At 40.4% G+C, this 23,906-nt stretch overlaps 1 protein-coding gene across 3 annotated transcripts in view; it reads left to right on the plus strand.

Annotated features, from left to right (window-relative positions):
• Window positions 1-2,628: 2,628 nt before the first annotated feature.
• The window catches only part of shroom4 (shroom family member 4), an 82,451-nt gene continuing 61,173 nt past the window's right edge, over window positions 2,629-23,906 (plus strand). Inside the window, exon 1 of one of the 3 annotated variants that reach the window (XM_046064260.1) lies at window positions 2,629-3,006. In XM_046064260.1, coding sequence (XP_045920216.1) covers window positions 2,884-3,006 — 123 coding nt within the window. In that variant the 5' untranslated portion in view covers window positions 2,629-2,883. Of the gene's footprint in view, window positions 3,007-16,349; window positions 16,395-23,906 lie in introns of those variants that run through there. The other 2 variants (XM_046064261.1, XM_046064263.1) reach the window with 2 other exon arrangements.

The following is a 23,906-nucleotide window of genomic DNA, read 5'->3' on the forward strand; positions in this document are numbered from 1 at the left end:
TATTGTATTGTTGTATTATTATTGATGTTTTTATGTGTATGTAGCATTTTGATGTTGTAGCTGGTCAAGTTGGAGTTACTTTTAACTGTTTTATACTGCTGGAAAGTTAAATCTGTAACTTTAATCTGCAAGTAAGTAAAGCATCAAATTAATGTATCAATCATCAGTCAAAATCAGAATACAATATAGAAATTATTTAGTGGGAGCAACTGCAACAGGCAGCATGCATGTCGTAGCATGTGCACTGGTCACTGGTAGTGGAGTAAAAAGTATATTGTCCTCTGAAATCTATCTCTAATTTGTACTTATGTAGAGAACCTGCAATGGTGGAATGTTACTATATAAATTGACTCAAGTACTGTACTAAAGTACAATTTTGAAATACTATAGCCTATTTTACTTGAGTATTTCCATTTTCTACAACTTCATACTTACACATTTCACAGGGAAATATTTCTCTACATTTACCTTGACAACTGTAGTGACTAGTTACTTTTCAGGTCAAGATTTTACATGTGAAACATCGGGTTAAAAAATCCATTGTAATATATATATATATATATATATAACACTTTACTAAGTAATATCTGTACCATGATAACATTAAAATGCTGTTTACATAAATTCATCAATGATGATATTCCAATAGATAAAGGTATACATAACAGTCTGAGTGGGGTCATTTTGCATAAGGAGTAATTGAGCACATTTTGAAGTTTACTAGAGTAAGATTTTCAATGCTGGACTTTTGAAATGGAGTATTTTTACAGTACTATTACTACTTTTACTCGAGTAAAAGATAAGAAAACGTCTTCCACCACTGAGTAGGCTACTTGAGTTACAGTTACCAAAGCTGGTAACCTTGCAGCAGTGTGAATATTTCTGTGATAATGTGGAGTTTTCCTGTTTAACATTATTGTTGGACCACTTCTTTTTGGGGCATTAATTTCGCATGTTGACATCAATAGGTAAAATGAACTGATGATACAGGCAAAGTGGAGGGTTTCATGTTTCAAAGTACAGCCCTGCCACAAACCTAACTTGAAGAGGTGGTATTATGCTCATTTTCAGGTTCAAAATCTTAATTAGGGGTTGTACCAGAATAGGTTTACATGGTTTAATTAAAAAAAAACCCACCATATTTTCCTCATACTGCACATTGCTGCATCTCCTCTTTTCACCCTGTGTGTTGTACGCTCTGCTCTTGAGCTACAGAGTGATGCATCTTACTTGTACAAAATCTTTGTTGAGAGTTGCACATGCGCAGTTCCCAGGTAAGGACTACTAGCCAATCATAAGCAGAGAAGGGCGTGTCGTAAGAAACAAGGTAGTGTGATCCAAATCAAAGCCGCTTCAGACTGAGACCGTAACCTAGCAGATGGTATAAGTTACTCACAAGTACACAACCACACAACATCATTGTTCCACATCTTACCATAAACCACTACAAAAATCACCATATTTCAACTCAATTTTACATAAAAATTGGCAAAACAATTTGAACGTTTGCTCAGTAGCTTTCAGGTGTAACATGAGCATTATAGTTATAACTTTAGCTGTGTTAGCCAGTGTTTACAACTCCGCACTTGAACAGTCTGTGAAGTTACACTGCCGTGTTTATTTTAAATATAATTCACAACCAATAAAGCATACTTACAGGTTGTGATTGTGAATATCCAGGCCCAAACAGAGTCGGAGTTGCATCGTCTTTTAAGACTAAACGTTGAACTGTTGACGGTGTTCTGACGATCTAACGTTATGCTGCCTTGCTGAAAAATGCTACCATATCGCAAATCGCTAGCCTCGACTCTACTCGGAGTACCTGTCTGGTGCACGCAATGATGATGTAGTGAATAGTGAATATTCTCTCTGACCAATCAGCAGTCTGATGGAGTTGAGGTGAAAAAGTACCTGGAAGCAGGTACAGGTACAACATTTCTACAATGACAAACCAAACAAAGGCGAGTCGAGCCAAAGGGCCCCGCTCAGACTAGCTTGGTTTGACGCGTTTTCATTGTGACGTCACAAGTAAAGGAAGTGAAGGGCTGGACTACAAACGAGCTGTTTTCAAGCGGTTCAGAGCAGAGCTTTCTGTGGGAGATGGGAACTGCCTTTGGGCTGGACTTTGGGCTTTTTCACTTTGCAAACCTGTTATATGCACAAAAAATATATATAACTCGATAAAGGACAGGGAAAAAGCCAAAAAGCATAATACCACCTCTTTAACTTCTTGAATTTGTCTCATTGTAGTTACCTCCGTGAGCCTGTATGTAGCACCTCCCTCTCTTCGCTTCTCATTGGACACATTCAACCAGAGCCTCTCTGCTATTGGTAGACCTTTCTGTCGATCACATCCCGCCGTTCGAAAAGTGGGAGGGGCCGTCCACCACGATTCCCAAAGTTTTCCCAAAGTTTGCTCGTTGAGTCGAGCTAGCCACAGTACCACCGGAAACACTTGATATACATGTCAAAATAAAGTGTTATACGTGCCCTTTTTGGGGGGAAATAATCGGATCATTAGCTGCAGGGCTGAAACTAAATAGTATGTAAAATCGTGTGACACAGTATCGAGCTACATTACAACTATAAAACAAACTAACGTCTACTTGACGCTGGCATTCAACACCTTGATCGGAAGTTGAAACCGCCATATTGGCTCTAACTTTGACAAGCTTGACACCAGCTGAAACTTTCTTCCCTCCCCCCCTCTCTTCCACTCTCTCACTCACTCGCTCGCTCGCTCCTCAATCCATCCATACATTCGTTGTTGTTGTTGTTAGAGCCGCGATGGGGACCGCTAGCTAGCAGCGAGCCGAGCCGGGCCAGTAAACCGAGAGACAGAGAGAGGGAAGAAGAACCGGGTGAACGGACCGGCGGGAGAGAATGGAAACGGTCGAGCAGCTCGTCTCCTTCCACCACATTCAGGTCCAGTTAAGCGGGGGCGCGCCTTGGGGGTTCACGCTGAAGGGAGGGCTGGAGCACGGCGAGCCGCTCATTATCACTAAAGTAAGTCCACCACAACCATTTACTTTAATGACTGTGATATTATGTGTGTGGGAAATCTCAGTTACATGGCCCAAAAACTACTTAAAAGTGCTGATAAAGTAGTTGGAGTGAGTTTATACTGCACTATGTAACATATAACATGACATTGGCTTAATATTTCTATATATTATGCTAACATTTCATTATGTTAATGCTTGTATTTAAATGTGTAAATGGAGTTGCTCCTCTGCCTCTCTGTGAATACATAAAGAGACTACAGAGCAGATTCAGGTGGCAACTGTAAAGTTTTTATTTTACAAAACTTGCATTTTCTCTAAACACTTGAAAATTGCTGCAGACTTCACCACCTTTAAGAGAGATGTCAAGTCCTGGTTGGTTCAGCAACAAACTTGTACTCACGTCCAGTCTTCTGTAGTTCCTATTACAAGTATTTTATTGTGTCTTGATATACTCACTTTACCTCCTCTTATCTTGTGTTGTACTGTAAGTTATTGTTATGTTTTACTTCTTTAAAATCCCTTCTTGGGATGATTGTTGCAAATGCTATAAACACTAGGATACACACATTGTATTGTTGTTTTCAGTTTATCTATCCAAGCTGTATCGGCCCCTACTAAACTAAACCACAAATAAATATATTTACACTTCTAGGTTGATATTTGCATAGCATTTCCCTCTGATTGACCATAGGAATTGGATTTTCGTAAGGATGTGGTTCTTGCAACACTCTGCTCCAACAAAAACAGCAATTGTGGTTATAGATTTGCAGGCTTGTGTGACTGTTCTCTCATTCATGTGTGCTTTTCAGTCTGAATGGTCCCTTGCTTGGTTTAAACCTTTCAACTCTTAAAAACTCATGTTTCCTGCATCCTTCTTCTGTATTTTTCTCTTCTGCACAGCTTGATTTAGAATTTCACTCTTCCATCTCTCTCTCTCTTCCTCCTCTTTATGCAGAGAATAAGAAGTTATTGTCCAAAAGCTCAAGCAAATATCCGGGACAGTTGATGTTTGTCAGCTGTCTCCTGTCTAGGAATAAAAAAAAAAAAAGAGAAATATAATGTAATGCAGCAGTTGAGTTCTCAAACTTGGAAGGTCAAAGGATTCCCCCAGGGGTGCTAAAAGGGGTTCTCATGGGGATCCCTGGTGAAACGAGGCTCTGTTCATCTCTCTGTCACTTTATTCACTAGAAGGTAAAAATGCCCGAGTGCTGACAGACGGCTAAAATCCAGTTCAGATGGCTGAGTTTGGGGCAGACGTGCTCTCCAGTAGGTTGTCTTGTGGGATGTTGGAATGCTTGAAAAGAAAGATGGTGAGTCTGTGATGACAGATTCCTATGTTTGTAGGTTATCGACCCCTTTTGCACTAGCTTACACTGACACCAGCATCTTTAAGAATCAGGCTTGTTTAAGGATGGGAGTTGATAGACGTGAAGAATGATTTGTAGTCTGTTGTTGTTTCTGAAGAGCTCTAAGCGGTTTTATTTCAGGTGCGTGTTTTGGTGGAGTTTGAGAGCGTTGTCAGAGATTTGGTGTGTGCTTTTTCAGATTTCAACGTGACCTCGTATTGTGTGATAAAGTCATGGGTGCCAACGTTTCCTCCCGGTCTCTCTTCTCACGGGTTTCACGCTGCGGGCGGTGGTGAGCTCCTGGAAATAAAGAGGGTGTCTTTGAATTACTGCAAGTAATTATTGGTGTGTTCTGCTGGTGTGTGTCTGCTGGTGTGTGTTCAGTCCAGTGCATAAGTAGGCCGACTGACATGCAACCTCTGCTCTCTCTCTCTCTTTCTCAGTCTTTCCTTCTCTGTCTCTCGCCCACTCTGTTGAAAAGTCGCAGCAGCGGTGGTGTAGACTGCCGTGTGTTGGCCAGTGTATACTTCTATATTCACCACAGCACCACAGCAGGGAATGGAAACGCCTGGCTCAGTCATCTGGAAACACACACACACACTAAGTCACACACAGTAACACTGCCCCTGGGAAAATGTGACTGGGACTGCTAAAGGAGATAAAAATCACACTGTGCTCTATGGCTGTTTTGTGTCCAGTGGCTATAGTTAAAACACACACATGCACGCACAGTAAAGTAGCCGAGGTGGTGAGTGCTGGACAGGGAACTGTGTTGCAGAAAAGTGTTTAATGATGAAGTGTTACGTCCTTGAAGGAAAGAGGAGAAAGACAGAAAGAAACACAAAGAGATGGTAAAGTCGAGGTGTTTGTGTGTTTTATATATTTGTGTGTGTGAAAGACATGAGTGTATATTGTGTTTTAGGTTTAGTGAGGACCAGAGAGAGTTTCCGTCAGCCTCCACACAGAGGTTTATGTGTCTGTATGGACCACAGCTGAATACAGCCATAATCCTCTCACTTCCGAGAGAGAGGAACGCACAAATGTGCAAGTGTGTGTGTGTGTGTGTGTGTGTGTGTGTGTGCGAGGGGAATCAGTGTGAGAGCTAGAGAGGGGATCAAGTACATAAACTATTTAAAAGTTTATGTATAGAGGACCTCCAGTATGACTGCCAGAGCATTCCTTATGCCACCTGAAAGCACCTTATCTTCGCTAAAAACATACATTTATGCATTTTCTTCACTAAAAAAATACAGAAGTTAAACAACGTTGACAATATTTCCTGATATGTATTCAATTAATGTGTTACTTGATAAAATACTCTTGACTCATGGTTCACTTGCTAGCTTTTTCCACATCTCTTGGCCTTCATTCAAGTGAAGTTGGTTAAGTTGCCGTCATGTGACCTATGTATCTTCAGTCAAGGGAAAACAAGAGGGGGTCTTAAACTAAACACTCAAAGTGTGAGTGTCACAGTATCTTTTTTGGAGTTAGTGCTGAAACAATTAGCTGGTCAATCCATAAGTCAGTCGACAAAAGCCCCCCCCCAAAAGTCAAACATCTGCTTCTCTAATATGTGGATTTGCTGCTTTTGACTGTATTGTAATATGCTGTTGGTCAGAGAAAACAAACTATTTGAAGAGCTCTGGGAACTTGTTTTCACAATTTTTAAACACCCTTAATGTATCAATCCATTCATTTTCTGCCACTTATCCGGATCTGGGTCGTACAAAGTAACCCGGACTCCACTCTCCCTATCTTCTCTAGTTCTTCCATTGGATCTATAATCCCTCTGGTGGGTTCTGGTTCTGCTCCTGGGGTCTCCTCTCTGTCAGAAGTGCCTGGAAGTACCTCCATTTTATTAACAATAAATCAAAAAATGTTTATATTTATGTCCAGTTCAGAAATCTGGTGGAATTGTATTTTTGGACGGTTTAGTTTCGTTCGTCTCTCAAAAGTATTTCTTGTGCATGTAAGTGCCGGTCACAAGTGTGTCTTTGAAAGAGTGAGTCTGCTGTTTGTTGGGTGCAGTCGTGGACATGCGAGAGCGCATATAAATGTGCCAGTTGCCTTTTCAGGATGTCCATGTTTTGAGGAGTGTGTGTTCGTGGCCCTTTGACACTGCTGGAGGGGGAAGGGTGGCGTCCAGAGTCGGAGACAGCAGAGGGATATAAGCCATTTGGTCAACATTCCTCCAGGAGCATAACAAATTACTACTGTGGCGTGGGGTGTGTGTGTGTGTGTGTGGTTGGGTGTGAGACATTGTTCATGTGTGTTCATACACAAGTGTGCACTGCTCATACACATGATTTTCTGACTTGAATGCTTGATTTCCATGCAGCCAGTAATCAGCTGTGTGATGACACGGCAAGTGGTTCTGTCTGCCCAGCAAAGTTAGCCGGTCAGTCATTAGCCATTTAGTGAGTCAGTCTGTTTGAATTTTAGCGAGTTATTAGCCAGTCACTCAAGGCTTAAACATGCTTTGGTGAAAAGACGTGGTGGCGTGAAAATAAAAGGCCACATCATGGATGTCTGCATATTAAATAAATGGTGATTGGTTGAACTGCAGACGCAAATTCACACTATTGGTTTATTTATTTTCCAGTTTTATTTCAAGTGTTAATTTCTGGAGTTGAAAATAGGTCTTCATTCTTGGCAATCTTCTTTGTTTGTTGCAGAGTCTGGTTAGATAAATGCAACACTGCCCTCTAGTGCACATATAACCCTTTAGCACTGCACGGACGCATTTTATCGATAACTGTGGCAGACTTACTGTTTAAAATTTGCACTCATTTTGGAAATAATGGTTCCTCGATTTTGGGCAGAAAATTTTTATTTATTTTTTTTGTAAAAAATCAATAACTGTGCTGAAATGACAACCGTCCTTGGAAGATTGTATCTGCTGTAGTTAGCTAGCTAACAGTGAGCTCCGTGGGTTGAATAAAAACACTTTCTCTGGCTGATGACATCTTTTTTTTTTTAAATCAGAATCCTGCAAAAGAGTCCTAAAGACACCTTTGATGGCCATGCACATGTTTAATGCTAACACAGCACTGTGTAATGATAAAAAACAGACAGAGCCTCAAGCTTATAGGTCCCACCTAAAGGGTCAGCACATGTTGATGATCCATGGGGGAAAAAGGAGCAGCACTATGAACATAGCTGTAGCATTATGGTACAGTATTAGAAGACAAATGTGATATCAGTTGTCAGACACAATTCTAGTGTCTGTCTAGTATAAAAATACAAGCAATCCAAAAGGTTAAAAGGATAGAGATAGAGTTACTAACGTTAACCTACACTCACTTATAACCTCTTGTAATGGTCTGCTAACTTGAGGTTACTACTGTTAATAACTATTAATATGCTGGTTAACCAGGCAAACTGATGTTAGTGGCTGATATTAGAGGAGACAAACAGTTTAATCCATTCCTTACATTTCTGCTCTTGTACTGTGGATTTGTATAGGCGACGAAAAATGCCACCTACCGTCCAAAGTCTTAAGCGACTGATCATTAGGCAGTCAATTAGCAGAATTGTGACAAATTTTAATTTAATTAATGTGTCATAGCTGTTTTCCAAACTCTGCCATGTTCACCTCTTCCCTTTCCCAAACCCCACTCTCCCCAACAGACATATACAATTGATTAAATTAAATAAAAATACATAAATACAATAAAACTAAACTTTATCCGCAAGGTTTTTGTGGACATGGCTGGGCTTGACCCTCATGCATGTTTACAGACTAAAATGTCTACAGCCATGTTTCAGGGTAAGTCATTCCCAAGTGTTTTGTGATCACGTTTATGTAATTTGTCAAATGTGGCTGTGATGACAAAGTGATGAGTTCCTTACATTGTTGTATTTGACAAAGCAGCTGCTGCTGAGCTGTCAACTCACTTCCATATGTGGTTTTGTGATCTACCGTGAGAGCTCTCTGTGGATTTCTGTTGGGGACATGTTTCTGTGAGTTTGTCTCTCCAACAGTTTCTTCTTCAGTTCTCGCTGACTGGCAGGAAATCCCAGCCATTTAAACTCAGTGGGAAACCACTTGGTTCATTAGTGCTCTTGGCTGTTGTGATGACAGTCGTTGTGTTCATTGAAGTCACGTGAGGCCAAGTCTGAACGGCCGTCATTGGCATTCTCACATTAGGCCAAATGTGAGCGTTTGTTCACTCTCCGGGGAACAGATGAAAGGAGAGCATAGAGAGCCTAACTGTGCTTTCAGGCCAAATGCGAAGGCGTTCGCGTGAGTTGAAAATTTCCAACTCGAGCGAATTTTCGTGGGTTCCACTCGCCTTATTGCGTTGTGTGTGTGTGTGAACACTTGCAGCGAATGTACTCACGCGAGGATTAAATTCGCGTTGGGTCTGAAAGCACAATAAGTCACAAGCTTCCGCTTCCGGCCCACGGGACCTTATTTCGGAAAAAATATGTACAGTAGTCAGTGGAGAGAGAGAGAACTTATCTTTTTATCCCGTTAGAATTGAGCCCTGAATTACACACATGTATATAAAATTTTGCAAGTCAAGAAAGTCGCAGTTTGTCATAAAACAGTAAAGGGTACATGTTGATTTGTGTGAAACGTGTTCAATGAACTACATCTGTTGTCTCGCACAATATACGTCGGCAACATGTAAGCGCGGTAATGCAAGCTAACGTTCACTGCTTTCTTGCTACTAGCTAGATAACTTAGCTCACAACACATTATAATCTCAATGCGTCATAACTGACGCTTTCAAACAGCTTGACAAAGCGTAAGGATTTTATGCTAAAGGTACCCTTCAGCGTCCATATGAAACGCCCCGTTTGCTACGTTGCAGCAACACACGGGAGGCTAACCCTACCTGTTAGCCATGAGGCCGATGTGCGCAGCTGTAGGGTTAGCCGGTCGACATGCATAAAGTCAGTGACTTAGGTTTAGGTACTAACATTTCTGATGGTTGTGGTAAGGGTAGGGGCTCAGGGGGCTGTCAACACCTTTATCATGAACGTAGCTAGCTAACTAGCACTTCCGGGCTGTACGTGACGCCCGAGAGCATTCAGTAACGTTAGCTTCCGTCATTGAAATAAGGTCCCATGGTGGTCCTTCGGAAGGGGAGGGACTAAAGCTGATGATACACAGGGCAACTTTTTGAGCAATGTTGCTGGGCAATCTTGTCTCTGCTAGGAGTGGCAGTGTTTCCCACAGAATGACAGCGTAACTGTGGCGGGTGAGGTGGCTTTGCAGTCGACTTTAACAGGTGTTATGCCGAATTTTGCATGCCTGCCGAGAATTGCATGCACCTACAAATTCTGCTTTTAAACGCTATAATATTCTTTGTGGGGTTCATCAATAGTGATAAACGATCAGTATATCTTTTATGAACGTTCAGAATCGTTAATATTTTATTACACTTAATAAAAGTACCATTCCCTGAGATTCAGCAAAAACATGCGGTGATTACCGCGTTTAAACAATGTGAACAGCAAAGTGTCTGAAAAGGACCCTAAGAGGTGGATGCATAATTCAGCAAAGCAGATGATGTAGGCTACCTGCCGAGATTTGCATCCACCTCTTATCAACTATGACTTTTTAACATTAGACTAGACAAGACTGAGACTCTTGTTATCATCAGATTTTTGTCTGCTGAAAGACTCCTCACCAAATCATTCATCTACTTTGATGGAAACCGAATTGCTAAATATGTGATGCGGAAATATCTTGGTGCGCAAGTTCAGCTCAACTAAACTCAAAGGGACTACATGTGGGCATGAGGGATGTTGGTTTGTTGATTTCTATTGGTGGCTGATGGGGATTTTGCTTCTTCTTCGGAAATTAGCCGTGTGTCTTGTGGGGAGCATTCCTGCAGAGTGTCTCAAAACAGTCTGGAATTTGATTCTCTCACAACAGGCAACAAAAGATGGAGACGATAATCCTCCCCTCTCTCTCTCGTCCTGCTGTTGACAGTAACAGAAATCCAGGGATCTTACAAAGGAATGTTTTGACATGTGGCCGAAGGTACGCAACCACATGTCCTGGGTCGGTAAACAGCCGTGTGTGTGTGTGTGTGTGTGTGTGTGTGTGTGTGTGTGTGTGTGTGTGTTACTCCCTACATTCCAGTAAATGTAGCCTCCAGTAGCAATCTGCTCTGCAGGGGGTAGATGAGGATGCCATCAGATAGAGATGCTATTGTCTCTAGTGTGTGTGTGTGTGTGTCCATGTCCTCTGCCCTGACTTGATTTGCTAACTGTCCGAACTAATGAAAAGCATATGCCGCACAGCAGAATGGTACACAATAGAGCATATTGCATGATTGAGTATTCATGGTTCCAATTTATTACATTGAGTTTTGTGTTAGGACGAGGCTGGAAAAAGAAAACTCTGTGTTGTTTTGATAACCATTTAATCATGTAAAGTCACTTTTGAAGCAAAAAATGCCAGAAATTCACTGTTTCCTGCTTCTCACGTGAAAATTTGCTGTTTTTATTAGTCGTCTGTGAAAAATGAATATTTTGGGGGTTTTGAGTTGTTGTCAGACAAAACAAACTATATACATTATCTATCTACACGCTGTGGGAAACTGGGATTGTTAGTTTTTACTATTTCATAAACAAACAGTTATCATTAATGGCCAAATAATATGTAGATTAGTCAATAATGAAAATAATTTTTATTTATTATTTAAGCACAAAAACACTTGCTTGAGAATTTATTTCTGCCATTAAAGAGTTTGTGTGCTGGATGGATGATGGGAATGTGCTGAATATTTTTATATATAGGGAACCGCCAGCTTACGCAAAAAGCTGTTTCTGTTGTCAGAGTGGATACAATGGCTGCAAACTAAAGATTATTTCTTTTCTTTTTTCAATGAATCGATTGTTTAGTCTATAAAATGTCAAAAAACCCAAAGATATTCAGTTTTAAATGATCTAAAGCAGAGAAAAGTAGTAAATCTTCACGCTTGAGAAGCTGGAACCAGAGACTTTTAAAGGCATTTTTAATTAATAGCTAACATAAAACAATATATTTATCATCTATATTGCTTTATTTTCTGTGGATTGAGGAGTTGATAGGGCAACTGTTTATGGTATAATAACCAGATATATTCCAGTATTCCTAATATCAACCCTAAATCTTAAACAGGATTTACATCTATATTGTGCCAGTGTATGCTACCATATCGCCTAACACTTTTTTTCATTATGACGGCAATAAACGGTCTTAAAAAGCAATGACAGTTTGGCCAACTGAGGACAACTCCTGAAGACTAGATTCAGTTTTCAGTCCCTTCAGATGATACTTTTCCATAGACATATATAAAACATGGATGTGGGAGACTGTGAAAATACGTAATTATAAAGACCCCAAACCCAAAAGTCGCATATGTGAGGTAATTTGTCAACGACTGAAACGAACGTTACTGAATCAAAGAACTTACATGTGTAGATGATGTGATGAAAGGACCAGGAGTCGTTGGAGATTTACCAGGTGCACACCAGGTGAGATATATCTGTGTACGGAACATAGCCAAGTTGCCCAGCTAGTAGCAACCAAGCAATGAACGTGAGTGTAACATTACAGCGTAAACATGTTGGTGACGTATATTGTGCGAGACGAGAACAGTTTCACACAAAATTAAGTGTTATAAATGTTCATGCAATAAGTTGAGTGGGAACGTAGCCACATTTACATTTTATTAAATTCCTTCTAGGCAGGGTTTGTGTGCGTTTGAGATAAAAAAACAAACAAAAAAACAAACAAAATAACCAGGTGCATCAGTTGCAGCACCCATGCAGCTTGTGAATAAGTGAAGTTACAGGCAGGAGTGTGTGTGTGTGTGTGTGTGTGTGTGTGTGTGTGTGTGTGTGTTCAGGAATGTGTCTATCTATGATCTGTGGAGCCTTTAGCTGTTTCTTCTAGGCTACGTCTGGTGGCTCGCACACACACGCGCACACACATACAATATTGTTATTATTGCTGTGTGTGTGTGTGTGTGTGTGTGTGTGTAGTGGGGGTGTAGAAGTCCTGACCTGAGGCTGCTGCAGTTGTTATTGTTTTTGTCCGACACTCTGCATTAACCCTCTCACTGGGTGGGGGAGCAACACACACACATCTCAGCCATGTTTTTCTCAGATTACACCAAAATTTGCATCTTGATGTGACGGAGAACATTTTTTTGTGTTCTGCAGATGTGCAAATTTTGACCCGCCGTTACGGATTTCTCCCCCAAAATGTCTAGGTGGAGGCGGGAAGCCAAGATCTAATCAGACTAAAGATTTTTTTCAAGTCAACAGCAGGACAAATAAAAGAGAGCTGGAATTGAAAGTCTGTTTCAGAAGAGCTCTGTTCTGTGAAATAAACATCTTGGAATCTGTCAGGTTATGTGACATTAAATAGACCAAACAGTGAATTGAAAATAACTGTCAGATTAACCGACAATAAAAATGATTAGTGGACGAAGCCCTAGTTTGTTTAATTTCACTATTTCTTTTGGCAGATTGTCGTGCTAATCCCAGACTGCAGTAACTCACTTTCAGTCCACTGCTGGAATAACATCCAACAACTCTCATTTGTCCTGTTCTTTTAATCCCACCTTGTTTATGGTTTTTGGTTCCTCTTCATAACATTTTCCACCAACCGCGCTGCAGCTATTAACGCTCCGACATTAGAGCAGTTTCCGAGCTATTATGTCGGATCACTAAGGGCTGTTACAGGCATCATTTGTGTGTTTTCTATGCATCTGTGTTTATATGTTTACTGTTTATTGCAACGTAGCCGTGCCCTGAATCAAAGAATGCAACACACACACACATTCCACCATGCAATGTGGTCCACTCTCGTGGCTACCCTGGCAAGCCGACTCCAGTTTGAGGTCTAAAATGACACAAAACGCTCTTTGTTGACTGGATCTTCCCTCGCCGCCGTCCCTCCTCTCCGTCTGCCCTCGTTGGCGTCTGATGGAAACGTCCTTTCATCCCTTCGCCTTGTCCTCCCCCGTCCTTGTCAGGCGATGCAGGTTACTCGGGGGACGTTAAGTGGGATTTTTTTTGCGAGTCATAACCTCCCTCACATTAGCTGCTGACTTAAAGTGGGACGCGTGGAACTTCTGATCGGGGAACCAAAAGTTTGTGGGTGCAGGGAGGAGGGGGACACTGGGTGTGTTGCATTCCTCTTGGTTAGGATTTATGAGGGGTCTGCCCAAATTGTTTATTCATCTCTTTGGTTTGAGTGATTTTGGTTGGATTTAGGTTTCTGAAAGCTGATTAAAGCTGCTGATAATCAATATTCAATGTCTCTCTTTCCATAAATAAGAGGGATTGAGTGTCTTGGTCTGAAATTTTATTCTTTTTATAATGAAAGAAAGCCTCTGAAACAGCTTTTTTTTTTTTACCACTGTGGGATACAAAAGGCAAGACTAATTACATAATTTAACCATGAATACCTCTTAATGACAGGATAGCCAACCCTCGCTGTAGTTGGGAGACTGTGGGTTGCCTTAAAATCATTTTGAAATTAAAGAAACGTGTAGAAATTGTGTAAAAAAACATATTTTTTCAAAATAAAGCACACGTGTAAGCTACAGTAAAAAGCACAAGTCCTTGAAGCAACAGGCAAAACAAAGCATTGATCTCCCTGCATTTGATTGATCCACTTTTAACTGAAAAAAGTTCAAACCAACCTGATTGAACAACCAAGTGGGCATCAAAGGGGACAGCTTCTTTCGCAACGGTGTAGCTTTCTATCTTTTCACATGAAAATAAGATGTCCAAAGCGTTCTCTGTAACAGCCAGACTGAGTTTGTGTAAGAATGGGATGGAGATGAATGAGTTGGAGAGATAGTCGGGGTGTGAGGGTGATGGATGGGAGAGGGAAAATGTTGGAAAGATGGATGAACTGGCAGAGGGAAAGAAACGTAAGGAAGAGGGAGGAAGATGGTGGATTAAGGAGGATATAAAGGTGAATGAAGAAAAAACACAGAGACAGGAAAATATGGGGAAAAGAAAGTGGCAAGACAGGTTTAAAATAGAAACGGGGAGCGGGGGTTGTCTTTTGCTTCTTGAGTTGTGGGCTGATAGTTAGATAATAGATGGATGCAGAGAGAATAGATCAAAAGATAGAGGAGGTGGGGAGAAAGGCAGCCAGGGAAGAAGAGTAAAAGGTTTCAGATTTCTGGACACAGATGCAAGATTGATGCTCTCCTGCCTTTCTGTCTGCATTTATGAGTCTTTAAACACATCGCTGGCTGCATCCTGACATTTCTTTAAAAGAAATAAGAGCATTTCTCTGTAAACAGAAAATATTCACAATTAAATAAGCAGCAGTCAAAGTTAAAGGTGCCTCGTGGAGATCTCTCATAAACAAACTAAAGTAATGTTTCTATTCAGTGTTTCTAACCAAAACACATTATGTGTATTCCTGAGGTCCAACTTACGTGTTGAATGCATTTTCTGCCTCATAAAACATGTACAAAGCCTATTTTTAAAGGAATTTGGAACCCGCATTGTTAACCAGTGGTTTTCTTCTTCCCTGGCTTTTTTTAGCACGTCGCTTTGTTTCTTGGCACATTTCTTCCACTAAGTGGCGTTTCCATCCACCTGTCTGTCTGTATGCACATTTTCCTTTTGCACATAAAAACATCTGAGTGGTGAAGGCAGAAACCGGAAATATTTCACAACAACAAACAAATGTAAAGAGGCGTATCTGCCATATTTCATCATCACTTTTTTCACCTTGTTTTTTAGGTTTGACTGGCACTCCTTTAACTAGGCCACATAATATCTTCTTCTGCAGTGGTTTAATGGCACCCGACTGGTGAGTTAGCGGCACCAGCTGTTTTTCTCAATGCACCCAACTCCTAATATTCACATAATTGTAGTGGATGGAAATGCACATTAATTTGCGTTTTCTTTTGCCGATCTTCTGGAAATTCCAACACGTCTTCATACCTGAACGACAAAAGAGGCCTTATTGTCAATAGTTCCATACATACAAGCTTTGGCAAGTCCCAGTCCAGTGATATGAGCACTGGATCTCAAGTATGTTACATAAGTTATGATACATATGATGTTTTACACATGGTAAATGTTGTGAAATGATCATACCGAAACTATTTAGGTTAGATTTAGGCAACAAAACTACTTAGTTTTAGGAAAAGGTTGGGGTTTGGGTTACGTGACGAAAGTTATTTAACGCAAAACTTTAAATATGTCAACTTTGACTTTCTTTCACACAGGACTCAAATCTTGGTCTCTTGAGTGAAAGACCTGGCTCATCCATCCATCCCACCACGTCCTTATGCAGACTTTGTCGCCCTTTAAGCCACCTGTTACTAAAACATAAATATGGGTCGTAATAAGCTGCTGCATAATCAACCAATATGGCCGTTTTTCTGTTGAGGACGGGCTGGGAAATTTAGTTACATTTTGAGCTAAACATTGATAGAAACTTGACTACTGACTGTCCACGAGATTCAAACTAATAGGAGACCTGCTCCACAGCGCGACTTGTGGGCGAAAACTTCACAGGGTACCTTTTTAAAAGTTTGTCAAAAAAGTACTTATATGTTAAGAGCAAACACCTAAACTAGGGCTGGACGATATGGCCAAAAATGTTATCACGATAAAAAGTTTCATATCTTTCGCTAGCTATAATTATCATGATAAGTATGAAATCATTATTTATTTTGAGTTTTTCAATAATCGGTCTGCCCGCCAGTATTCAGCGTTTTTCCAATAATCTGCATTGGTCATTTTAAAAACAGTTTGCCGATATAATTAAATAATAAAAAATGCGCTCCTTGCAGCCGCCTCTCTCTGTCTGTACTCACCACTCTGTGAGCTCGAGCAATGTCCCGCCCACAGAATTAACTGATTGGTTACAAGTCACGAGTAATAGCCTATCAGCACTGAGTATTGTGCGGAAGCAGCCAATAGAACGAGTGAGCCATTGCGCTGCAGCCCCTCCCCTCCTCTCGCAGCAGAGCGGAGCATGCTCACGTGGAGCGAAGCGAGCGGAGCAGATCGGTGATTATTACACCAGTTGACCATAACTACGCTTGTTACTGTAAGTAAGTGCAGCAAAACCAGCAATACTAGTAAAAGGCTGATACTGCATCAGTACAACAAGCAGGAACGTGCACAGAGTGATTTTTAATCTGCTCTGTCTCATCCACCGCAGCTTTGTTTTGGTTTACACAAGCACATGAGCTAGCTCGGCTAATAGCTAGTTAGCTAAATCGTAGCCTCTCTGTCTGGAGCCTGTTTAGCAGAGATGATACGTACCTTAAAATTTAGCAACTCCTTGCAAACTCAGCTGCTTGTTGAGAGAAACCAGCTCCTCTCTACCAGCAGCAGCAGAGGGAGGAGCAGGACATGAGGAGGAACGAGTGATGTCTTCTTTCTGAACTTCACTCAGTATTTTGATGTCAGGAATATAGTTTATTTTAAATGTTCCATTTGTTTCCAGTGAGATTCAGATTTTTTTGCTGCTCTGCTATTAGTTATAATAAAATATTAAATTTGATTACTATTTATTCTTTTTTTTTTTTTAATAATATATTTTTTAAAGGCAATTATTTCATAATGAAAAACCAGTTAGAGTATAGATAAAGAAAAGAACGAATAAATAGTATCAATAAAATCCTAACAATATAAAATAAATACATTATAAATGGCAGCTGGTAAAGAAAGTTTATGATAATTTATCACTCATAGTTATCAAGTCTATCTCTGGGCTGTAACTGTAATCTTGTTATTTTTAACAAAGTTTTGTGTTGGAGTTTGTGTTATTCTAAATTTTGACACCAACATTAAAAATTTTACAGCAGATGTATATTGGTTCCACATATCGGTCTAATTGGTTACGAATAATCGGTATCAGAATCGGCCCGGAAAAAAACATATCTGTCGATCCCAAGTTTAAAGGCTGACTTTTGCTACTGAGTGAAAGTTGAAGAAACCTGAAGTGGATTACTTCACGAATCGGAGGTAGAACATTCGTGTATGATTCAAGTGAATTAAATCATTTATTGACTATTTATTGAACATCTGTTATATTGTTATTGAGGAAAAATATATTGCGATGATTATTATTATTGTTTTATTGTCCAGCCCTAACCTAAACACAGCTAATCTGCTTCTTCTGGACTGTGTCAAGGTTTGACCACACTGCACTGACAGTGACCTGGCAGCATGAGCAAACAGCCCCACCAAAAAACCCTATTTGTTGCTTAGTGATAACCAGCTGGACGAGAAAAAACACAACAGCACAGACAGACATCTCTCTTGTGAAATAATGAAAAGTATTCATCAGTCATATTAAGAAACTAATTGTCAGGGCGTTTAGAGAAAATAAACAAAGGCCCTGGAATTTCCATCTTTGGTTTCTCGTGGTTTTTCAGTGGCAAGTGTTAACTGGAGATGAACGACGTTTGTACACTCATAAATCTGATATCTCTGTGCTGTGGCTTCTCAAATCTGTCTACAACGGTTAAATGAACTGCTCTTTTTTGTTCTGAGTCGTTTTGCTCTTGGAGGGTGGTTTTGCTGTGCACGCATCATAAAGGTGTTGAGTAAGTTATTGTCAGTTTCATCTAAAACTCAAGACATAGAAAAGCTTTGTTTTCCTTACAGCTGGCAGTATGCAAACGGGACTGACAGCAGATACGGCATTTTTGGTGATGTTGTGGCGAACACATGTAGAATTGTATTGAAAAAAATTCTTTATCTTCAATCAAAATAAGGCCTTTTGTCTCAAGGGACTTAACGTGGTTTTGATCTAATTGTTATCGATCTTTGGCCTCAACTGTTCCAGTGTGATCTGTTATGACTCATAAAAATACTTGAATGGAAGCCCAGATAGAAAAAGAAAAAAATGGCGAGGAAGGAGTTTGAAAGCTGGCCAAGCAGCTTTGATCTGGCAGAAAGTAAAAATACACACAATATACTCTCTCTGTCTCTCTCATAAACACATCCAGGCGTGACAGCAGAGACAGAAGAAGAAGTGGTGGGGGGGGCAGTTTTTAGTCGAGACGGCGAGGTCACTTAGTGCACATTAGGAAGTTAATGTTTCACCCTTATTTAAGTGTGTGTGCACTTGTTTGTGTGAGATAAAGGGTAACACACACACATACACACATATGACATTGATGGATCAATCCAGTCCAGCTCTGGTCCCACAAGGCCGCTGACCTATTAACCTTTGCTATTGTCAGCGCTGCTCACCGGATCTAATGGCTTCCATACAACACCAGAAACACACGGCGGGGGTTTGTGTGTGTGTGTGTGTGTGTGGTTCAACTGTCACACACCATCCCTGAGAATTAAACAACCGTAAAAGAAGATGCAATTGGGGAAATAAAGGAGTTTGGGGTTGGACTGTACAGCCTAAAATCAGTATCATGATATGTTGTCACATTTACTTTAAAGGAAACCTCCGGTGATTATCAACCTGCCGGGTCTTTTTCTCATAACGTTACGATTGCAAGCCAAATAATCTTGCTGGATTTAGTGTTAGGTAGCAAACATGAGAAGCTTTACTTTAAACTTATTTTATTATCGTTATATTTTATTACTTGTGTTGGATAACTTCTGATGTGATGATAAAAAGGTGACCATTTATTCACTTAATTGGGATTCAAGTCTTTGGAATTGAATAAATTTAGTTAAGAGATCTATAATGTCACAAATTATGATTAAAATCAATTTGGTCTAGCTCTCAAATGTTCATTTGTATCCGTGTAGCTCCAAAAACTCAAAACAAAAACAATCTGTACACTTCTGATCCGATCCAGAAATTGCTTCTGAACTAGTGAAGTATTGATCTGCTAAACACAGAGGAATACATTTAAAGAAATGGTTCTGATACATTTTAGCATCTTTTGTTTTTAGCTTTCAGTTTGTTGTGTGTTTCCTTTTGGTCAGAGGTTTTCAAAGCGCTCCAAACTGTTTCATTGGAGGCTCGGTGAAAAAAATATTACATTTGTTATTACATTAATTATTAGAAGGAGATATAGAATAGCTTACATTTGGTTAAAGAGGTCAGAGATACAGCTGTTCTGTGTAATTTCACACTTTTCCCACTGTCCCAGAGACTAATACATGATTTTGGAAAGTCCTTTTTTAAAAAAAAAATGTTTTTTGTGTCGTCTGAAGTCAAACCGCAATGTGAGGAACTGTTGAGTGTCCATGTGATCATATAATAATAATTAAGATCCCTTTGGCATCCAGGACTTGAGCGAAACTAACCAGCTTTTGGAAGCTTTGTCTGAAGGGAGGCCCACAGTTTCAGACTTTGAAAACCCTCGCTGTAGGTCTTCCATGACAACAGATTGTATAACCCAGCTGTGACAGAAAATACAACAGAATTACTTAACTTTGCTCAGAGGGTGTTTTGGCTGGAGTATCTAGCTGCCGGAGGTTGTTTTGCTTTATTATAAACTTAAACAATACTGCTTCCATGTGACAAACAAGAAGGAAACTGTAGGAAGCTTATGTAAGGCTAGAGGATTTGACCTAAATTCAAAATCACGATTAATTGAACATTTTACCTCGATTATTAAACGATTATTGAACAATTGTTTTGGATTTTTTGCTGTTTTTTTGACCTCATAGTTCACTGACGAGGTTTGTACTGTAATATGCTCAACTATCAAAGCTGGGTTTATTTATTGTTTTGATCCATAGATTTCACAAATCTATTATCTAAATGTTAATTAATAAGGTAATGTTGACGTGCTCATCACAGACACATCGCCGCTGCTAATTATGACCGTGCTACTAAGATTTCACTCAATTATTTAATATCAATGCTGAACAAATGATTTTCACCTGCACATTGTGCGAGCACCGTAAGTCAAGCTTCCTCTCCTCTTTCAGCAAAGGACGTTTACGTGTTATAGGAGCAGCCGAGTTAGGTCTTTTAACTGCAGCGCAATGTGTGTTATTATCGTCCAGCCCTACGCTTACAAAGGGAATTTGTGTTATGAGCAAAGCTGCTGTGGAGATGAAGTATTTTGAATGTTGAATCTGTTGTTGGGAATCTGGTATTGAAAGTCAGAAAAATTGCTGAATCTGTTGTTTTTGTATCTAAAATGTACCTTGTTCCTCTATCCTCTAAAGATTGTACTGTTCCTGTAGATGTAATATTTTTCTAGATTAAGTGCTCCAAACTGCATAACAAGACTGTTTGTGTGTGTGTTCTTTCTGTGTTTCTGGTAGCTTGCAGCCTCAACGACGTGTCCTTACAGAACCTCTCAAAGTTGAACTGTTTTCATTTGTGTGTTCATGACGTCCCCATACCAACCCCAAGAGCGCTAATTCATCTCTTTGGTGTGTACATATACACAAACCCTCCTGTGTGTGTGCGCGGACATGTGATAGCTAGAATATCACACTGCCAGAGAGTCTGTGTTGTTTCTTTTGTGTGTGTGTGGCTGTTACTTAAGTGCATGAGGAAGGTTAAGTGTCACTGTTTGAGTGTCAGGCTTATGGTGGACTGGAAAGACCCAGTTGTGTGTGGGAGTGGGGGTTGTTGTGGTGGGTTATGGGAGTGTGTGTTTTATGATGCATGGTCCCGGATGACGGCTGAGGGGTTAAGGTTCGACAGGTTGGCGTTTCTTCAGAGTCGGGGGTTTGGTGTGGCGCTGCTGGGCTCCTTTACTAAGGATTCTGGGTAGCGGAGCTTTGATGTGGTTGACAGCTCAGAGTCTGTAGTGAGCGGCTTGTTTTCACAGATTAAGTAAGATTTGAATGGTATTACAGGAGCTTAAGGTGGTAAGAACATATTTGATGTAAAACACTGGATTTCCCCAAAGAAGACCTTTCAATCAAACGTTGTGGGCGGCACAGCGACGTCTATTTTCTTTGAAATTTTCTGGTAATGAAGTTCCTTTTCTTTGTCTTTTTTCATCCTTGGCGGCTAACACTTGTTATGTTTACTACTCAGCTTCTCTTCTCTTGATTCAGTTGCATTTTCTGGCTTTTAACTCCTGCTGCTGCGGACCAAGCAAAACAGCCATTCAAGTCGGCCTCTTAGTGTTGAAAACTGTTTTAATAGGGTCATAAAATGCACGAGCATGCATGTTTGAAAAGCCGACAACATAAAAAAATTTATATTGAACACTAAATGTTCCTTTCTTCATAGGTTCGTCCTCAATTTACCCTCTTAAAATAGAAATTTAGCATAAAATTACAGTTTTTGAAGGCGTTTATCATGACACTTAGGATAACATATGATGCATTCACCATGTTAGTGTGCCCTCCTGAATGTGTACACGCGTCTGTGTGTGTTCGATGCAAGCAAAAACAAGTATCGCTAAAAAAAAGTATCGCTAGATTTCTTGGCACCTGTTCAAGAAAGAGGAGGGAGACTTTTTAATTTGACTTTAAAATATTTAGTCTCATCCTGGGCAGTGCGGCTAGCAAAAATATACGAGTGAGCAGACCCACCAGAAAGTGGCCGCAGCACATTTTAAATAATTACTGAAAATATTCTGGATTCAAAACAAACACGAGAAACCGCTGAGTCAGTTGAATGTTTAGATATATAGGTTTGTATATAAGTGGAGGAATGCTTATGAGTGCTTGAATTGTTTTTAATAAACGTCAAGTGGACACAATATGGCAATGCAGAAGGGACAGTGCTGCTTCTTAAATGGGAAAATGTTCTGGTTCCTTTACCCCTCTATGACAGTTAACTGAATATCTTAGGGTTGCTGACAAAATAAGACATTTGAATTATTTTTTAGTAATAAAAATGACTAAAACATACTGGCTATAGTAACATGTATATTAGATTGTACTCTGCATGGAATAATGGAAATATACATGACTTTTGTTTGTTTTGATGTCGGCATCAGACACATTTGCAGACACATCAGGGTCGTAAAAAAAAGAAAAAGACTGTCCTGAAACACTGATGTCACACATGATGGATGTTGATGAGAAGGAAAACAGAATTGGAGAAATACAAGGCGAAGATGAAATGTAAAGGATGAAGTTTGTGTGTTTTGAAGATCCCGCGAGAGATCAGCCAGTTGAGCTGCTGTGTGGGGGAAACAATGCAAAAACACGGAGAAGCAGAGAAAGAGAGAGAGAGAGAGAGATGACTTATGTTCACAAGCAAGTGAGGGTTTACTCACATGTGGGAGTTTTTCCATGCGACTGCACCACAGGACGTTTTTATGGTTTCATGTTTGAAACTCAGGATGTTACTCGTTAATAGGTGCTTGATTTGTCAGTGTTGGGATTTTAACTGATCAGAAATCTAACATGCAAAGTTGGTGAGACATCATTTATCCACCTCTGTGGTGTTGGTTTTCTTTCTCCTCCCTTTTGGTTTAGTTTTTCCTTTCATTTCTTTACCACTATCCTCTTCTTCTCCTTCCTTTCCTTTCCTCTAATGTCCTCTTCTAATCTTTCATTTACTTTTCTTTCCTTTTTTCTTGTCTCCTCTCCTTCCTTTTCCATCATTTCCTCCCCTCTTCTTTCAAATCCTTTTCTCAAGTCTTTTTCTTTCCTCTCTTTCCCTTTTTTTCCCCTCTCTTTCGTGTTCTCTCCTCCGTTGTCCCTTTTGGGATTGAATTTAATCCAACTGTGCCAGTGACGGGGGGTCTCTCCACTTTTCTAAGGGGGCCAAAAGCTGCAGCTTCACCCAGAAAGGGCTTCTCTGTCTGGGGCATCATTGTCTTGTTTGCTCCCTTGAATGATCCATGGAAAGGCCGTTTAAGGACAACACAACCTGCTTGCAACATCAGGGAGTAATGGAGCTAGACGCCATTATACATGCAAACACAAGCACACACACACACACACACACACAACTAGCTGTTGGTGATTTTGGTGTGAGCGTGGGAGCTTTTTTCTTTTTCCATCTCTGCCGCTCCCCTCCTCCCGCCCTGATAAAGAAGGCCTTGTGTGAGCGTGTGTGTGAGGAAGGGAAGAGAACCACACATGTCTCAGGCTGGAGGGCAGAGGTTGATGGAGGGTGTGTGTGCTCCTGAGAGCTTAAAAGAGAGCTTATTTCTCGTGCATGCATATGTGCATCTCACTGTTCTCCTAAAATGGTGAAAAGCAGCTCTTAGCGTGGAGGTAATTCGGAGGTAAAACGTGCCTTGCTTAACCTGGTGAGCAGTGGTTCTCAAAGTTCTTCTGTCACGCCCCCCTTCCGAAGCCACAAAAAGTTAATACCCAACCCCCTCCCCAGCAAAAGTGGATTTCATTTGAAACGATAAACAAGATTCAGGTTAGCGAAACAGCTAGCATCAGAGCGCTTTTGTTGGTTTATGTCACCACATAGATCCGCTGAACATCCACACCCTCCCTGAAGTGGCCCCCCAATTTGAGAACCGCTGTTGTAGAGTCACACGTAGAATTGAACCACTAAATCTGGTAGTGACAGCTGTTGTTAGTTAGGTAGTTAGTAGGCTTGGGCATTCATTCATACCTTCCTGACATTTCACCGGGTTATATATGGTATACAACAGTGTTTGTGTAAAAAAGCAGCGAGCCGGGGGCAGTAGAGAGAGTTGGAAGAGTTTCCTTTTTCGATGCTCTAAATGGCTCCTTTTCCCTTGTT

The sequence above is a fragment of the Micropterus dolomieu genome, linkage group LG12 (assembly GCF_021292245.1).
Source record: "Micropterus dolomieu isolate WLL.071019.BEF.003 ecotype Adirondacks linkage group LG12, ASM2129224v1, whole genome shotgun sequence".
NCBI lineage: Eukaryota > Metazoa > Chordata > Actinopteri > Centrarchiformes > Centrarchidae > Micropterus > Micropterus dolomieu.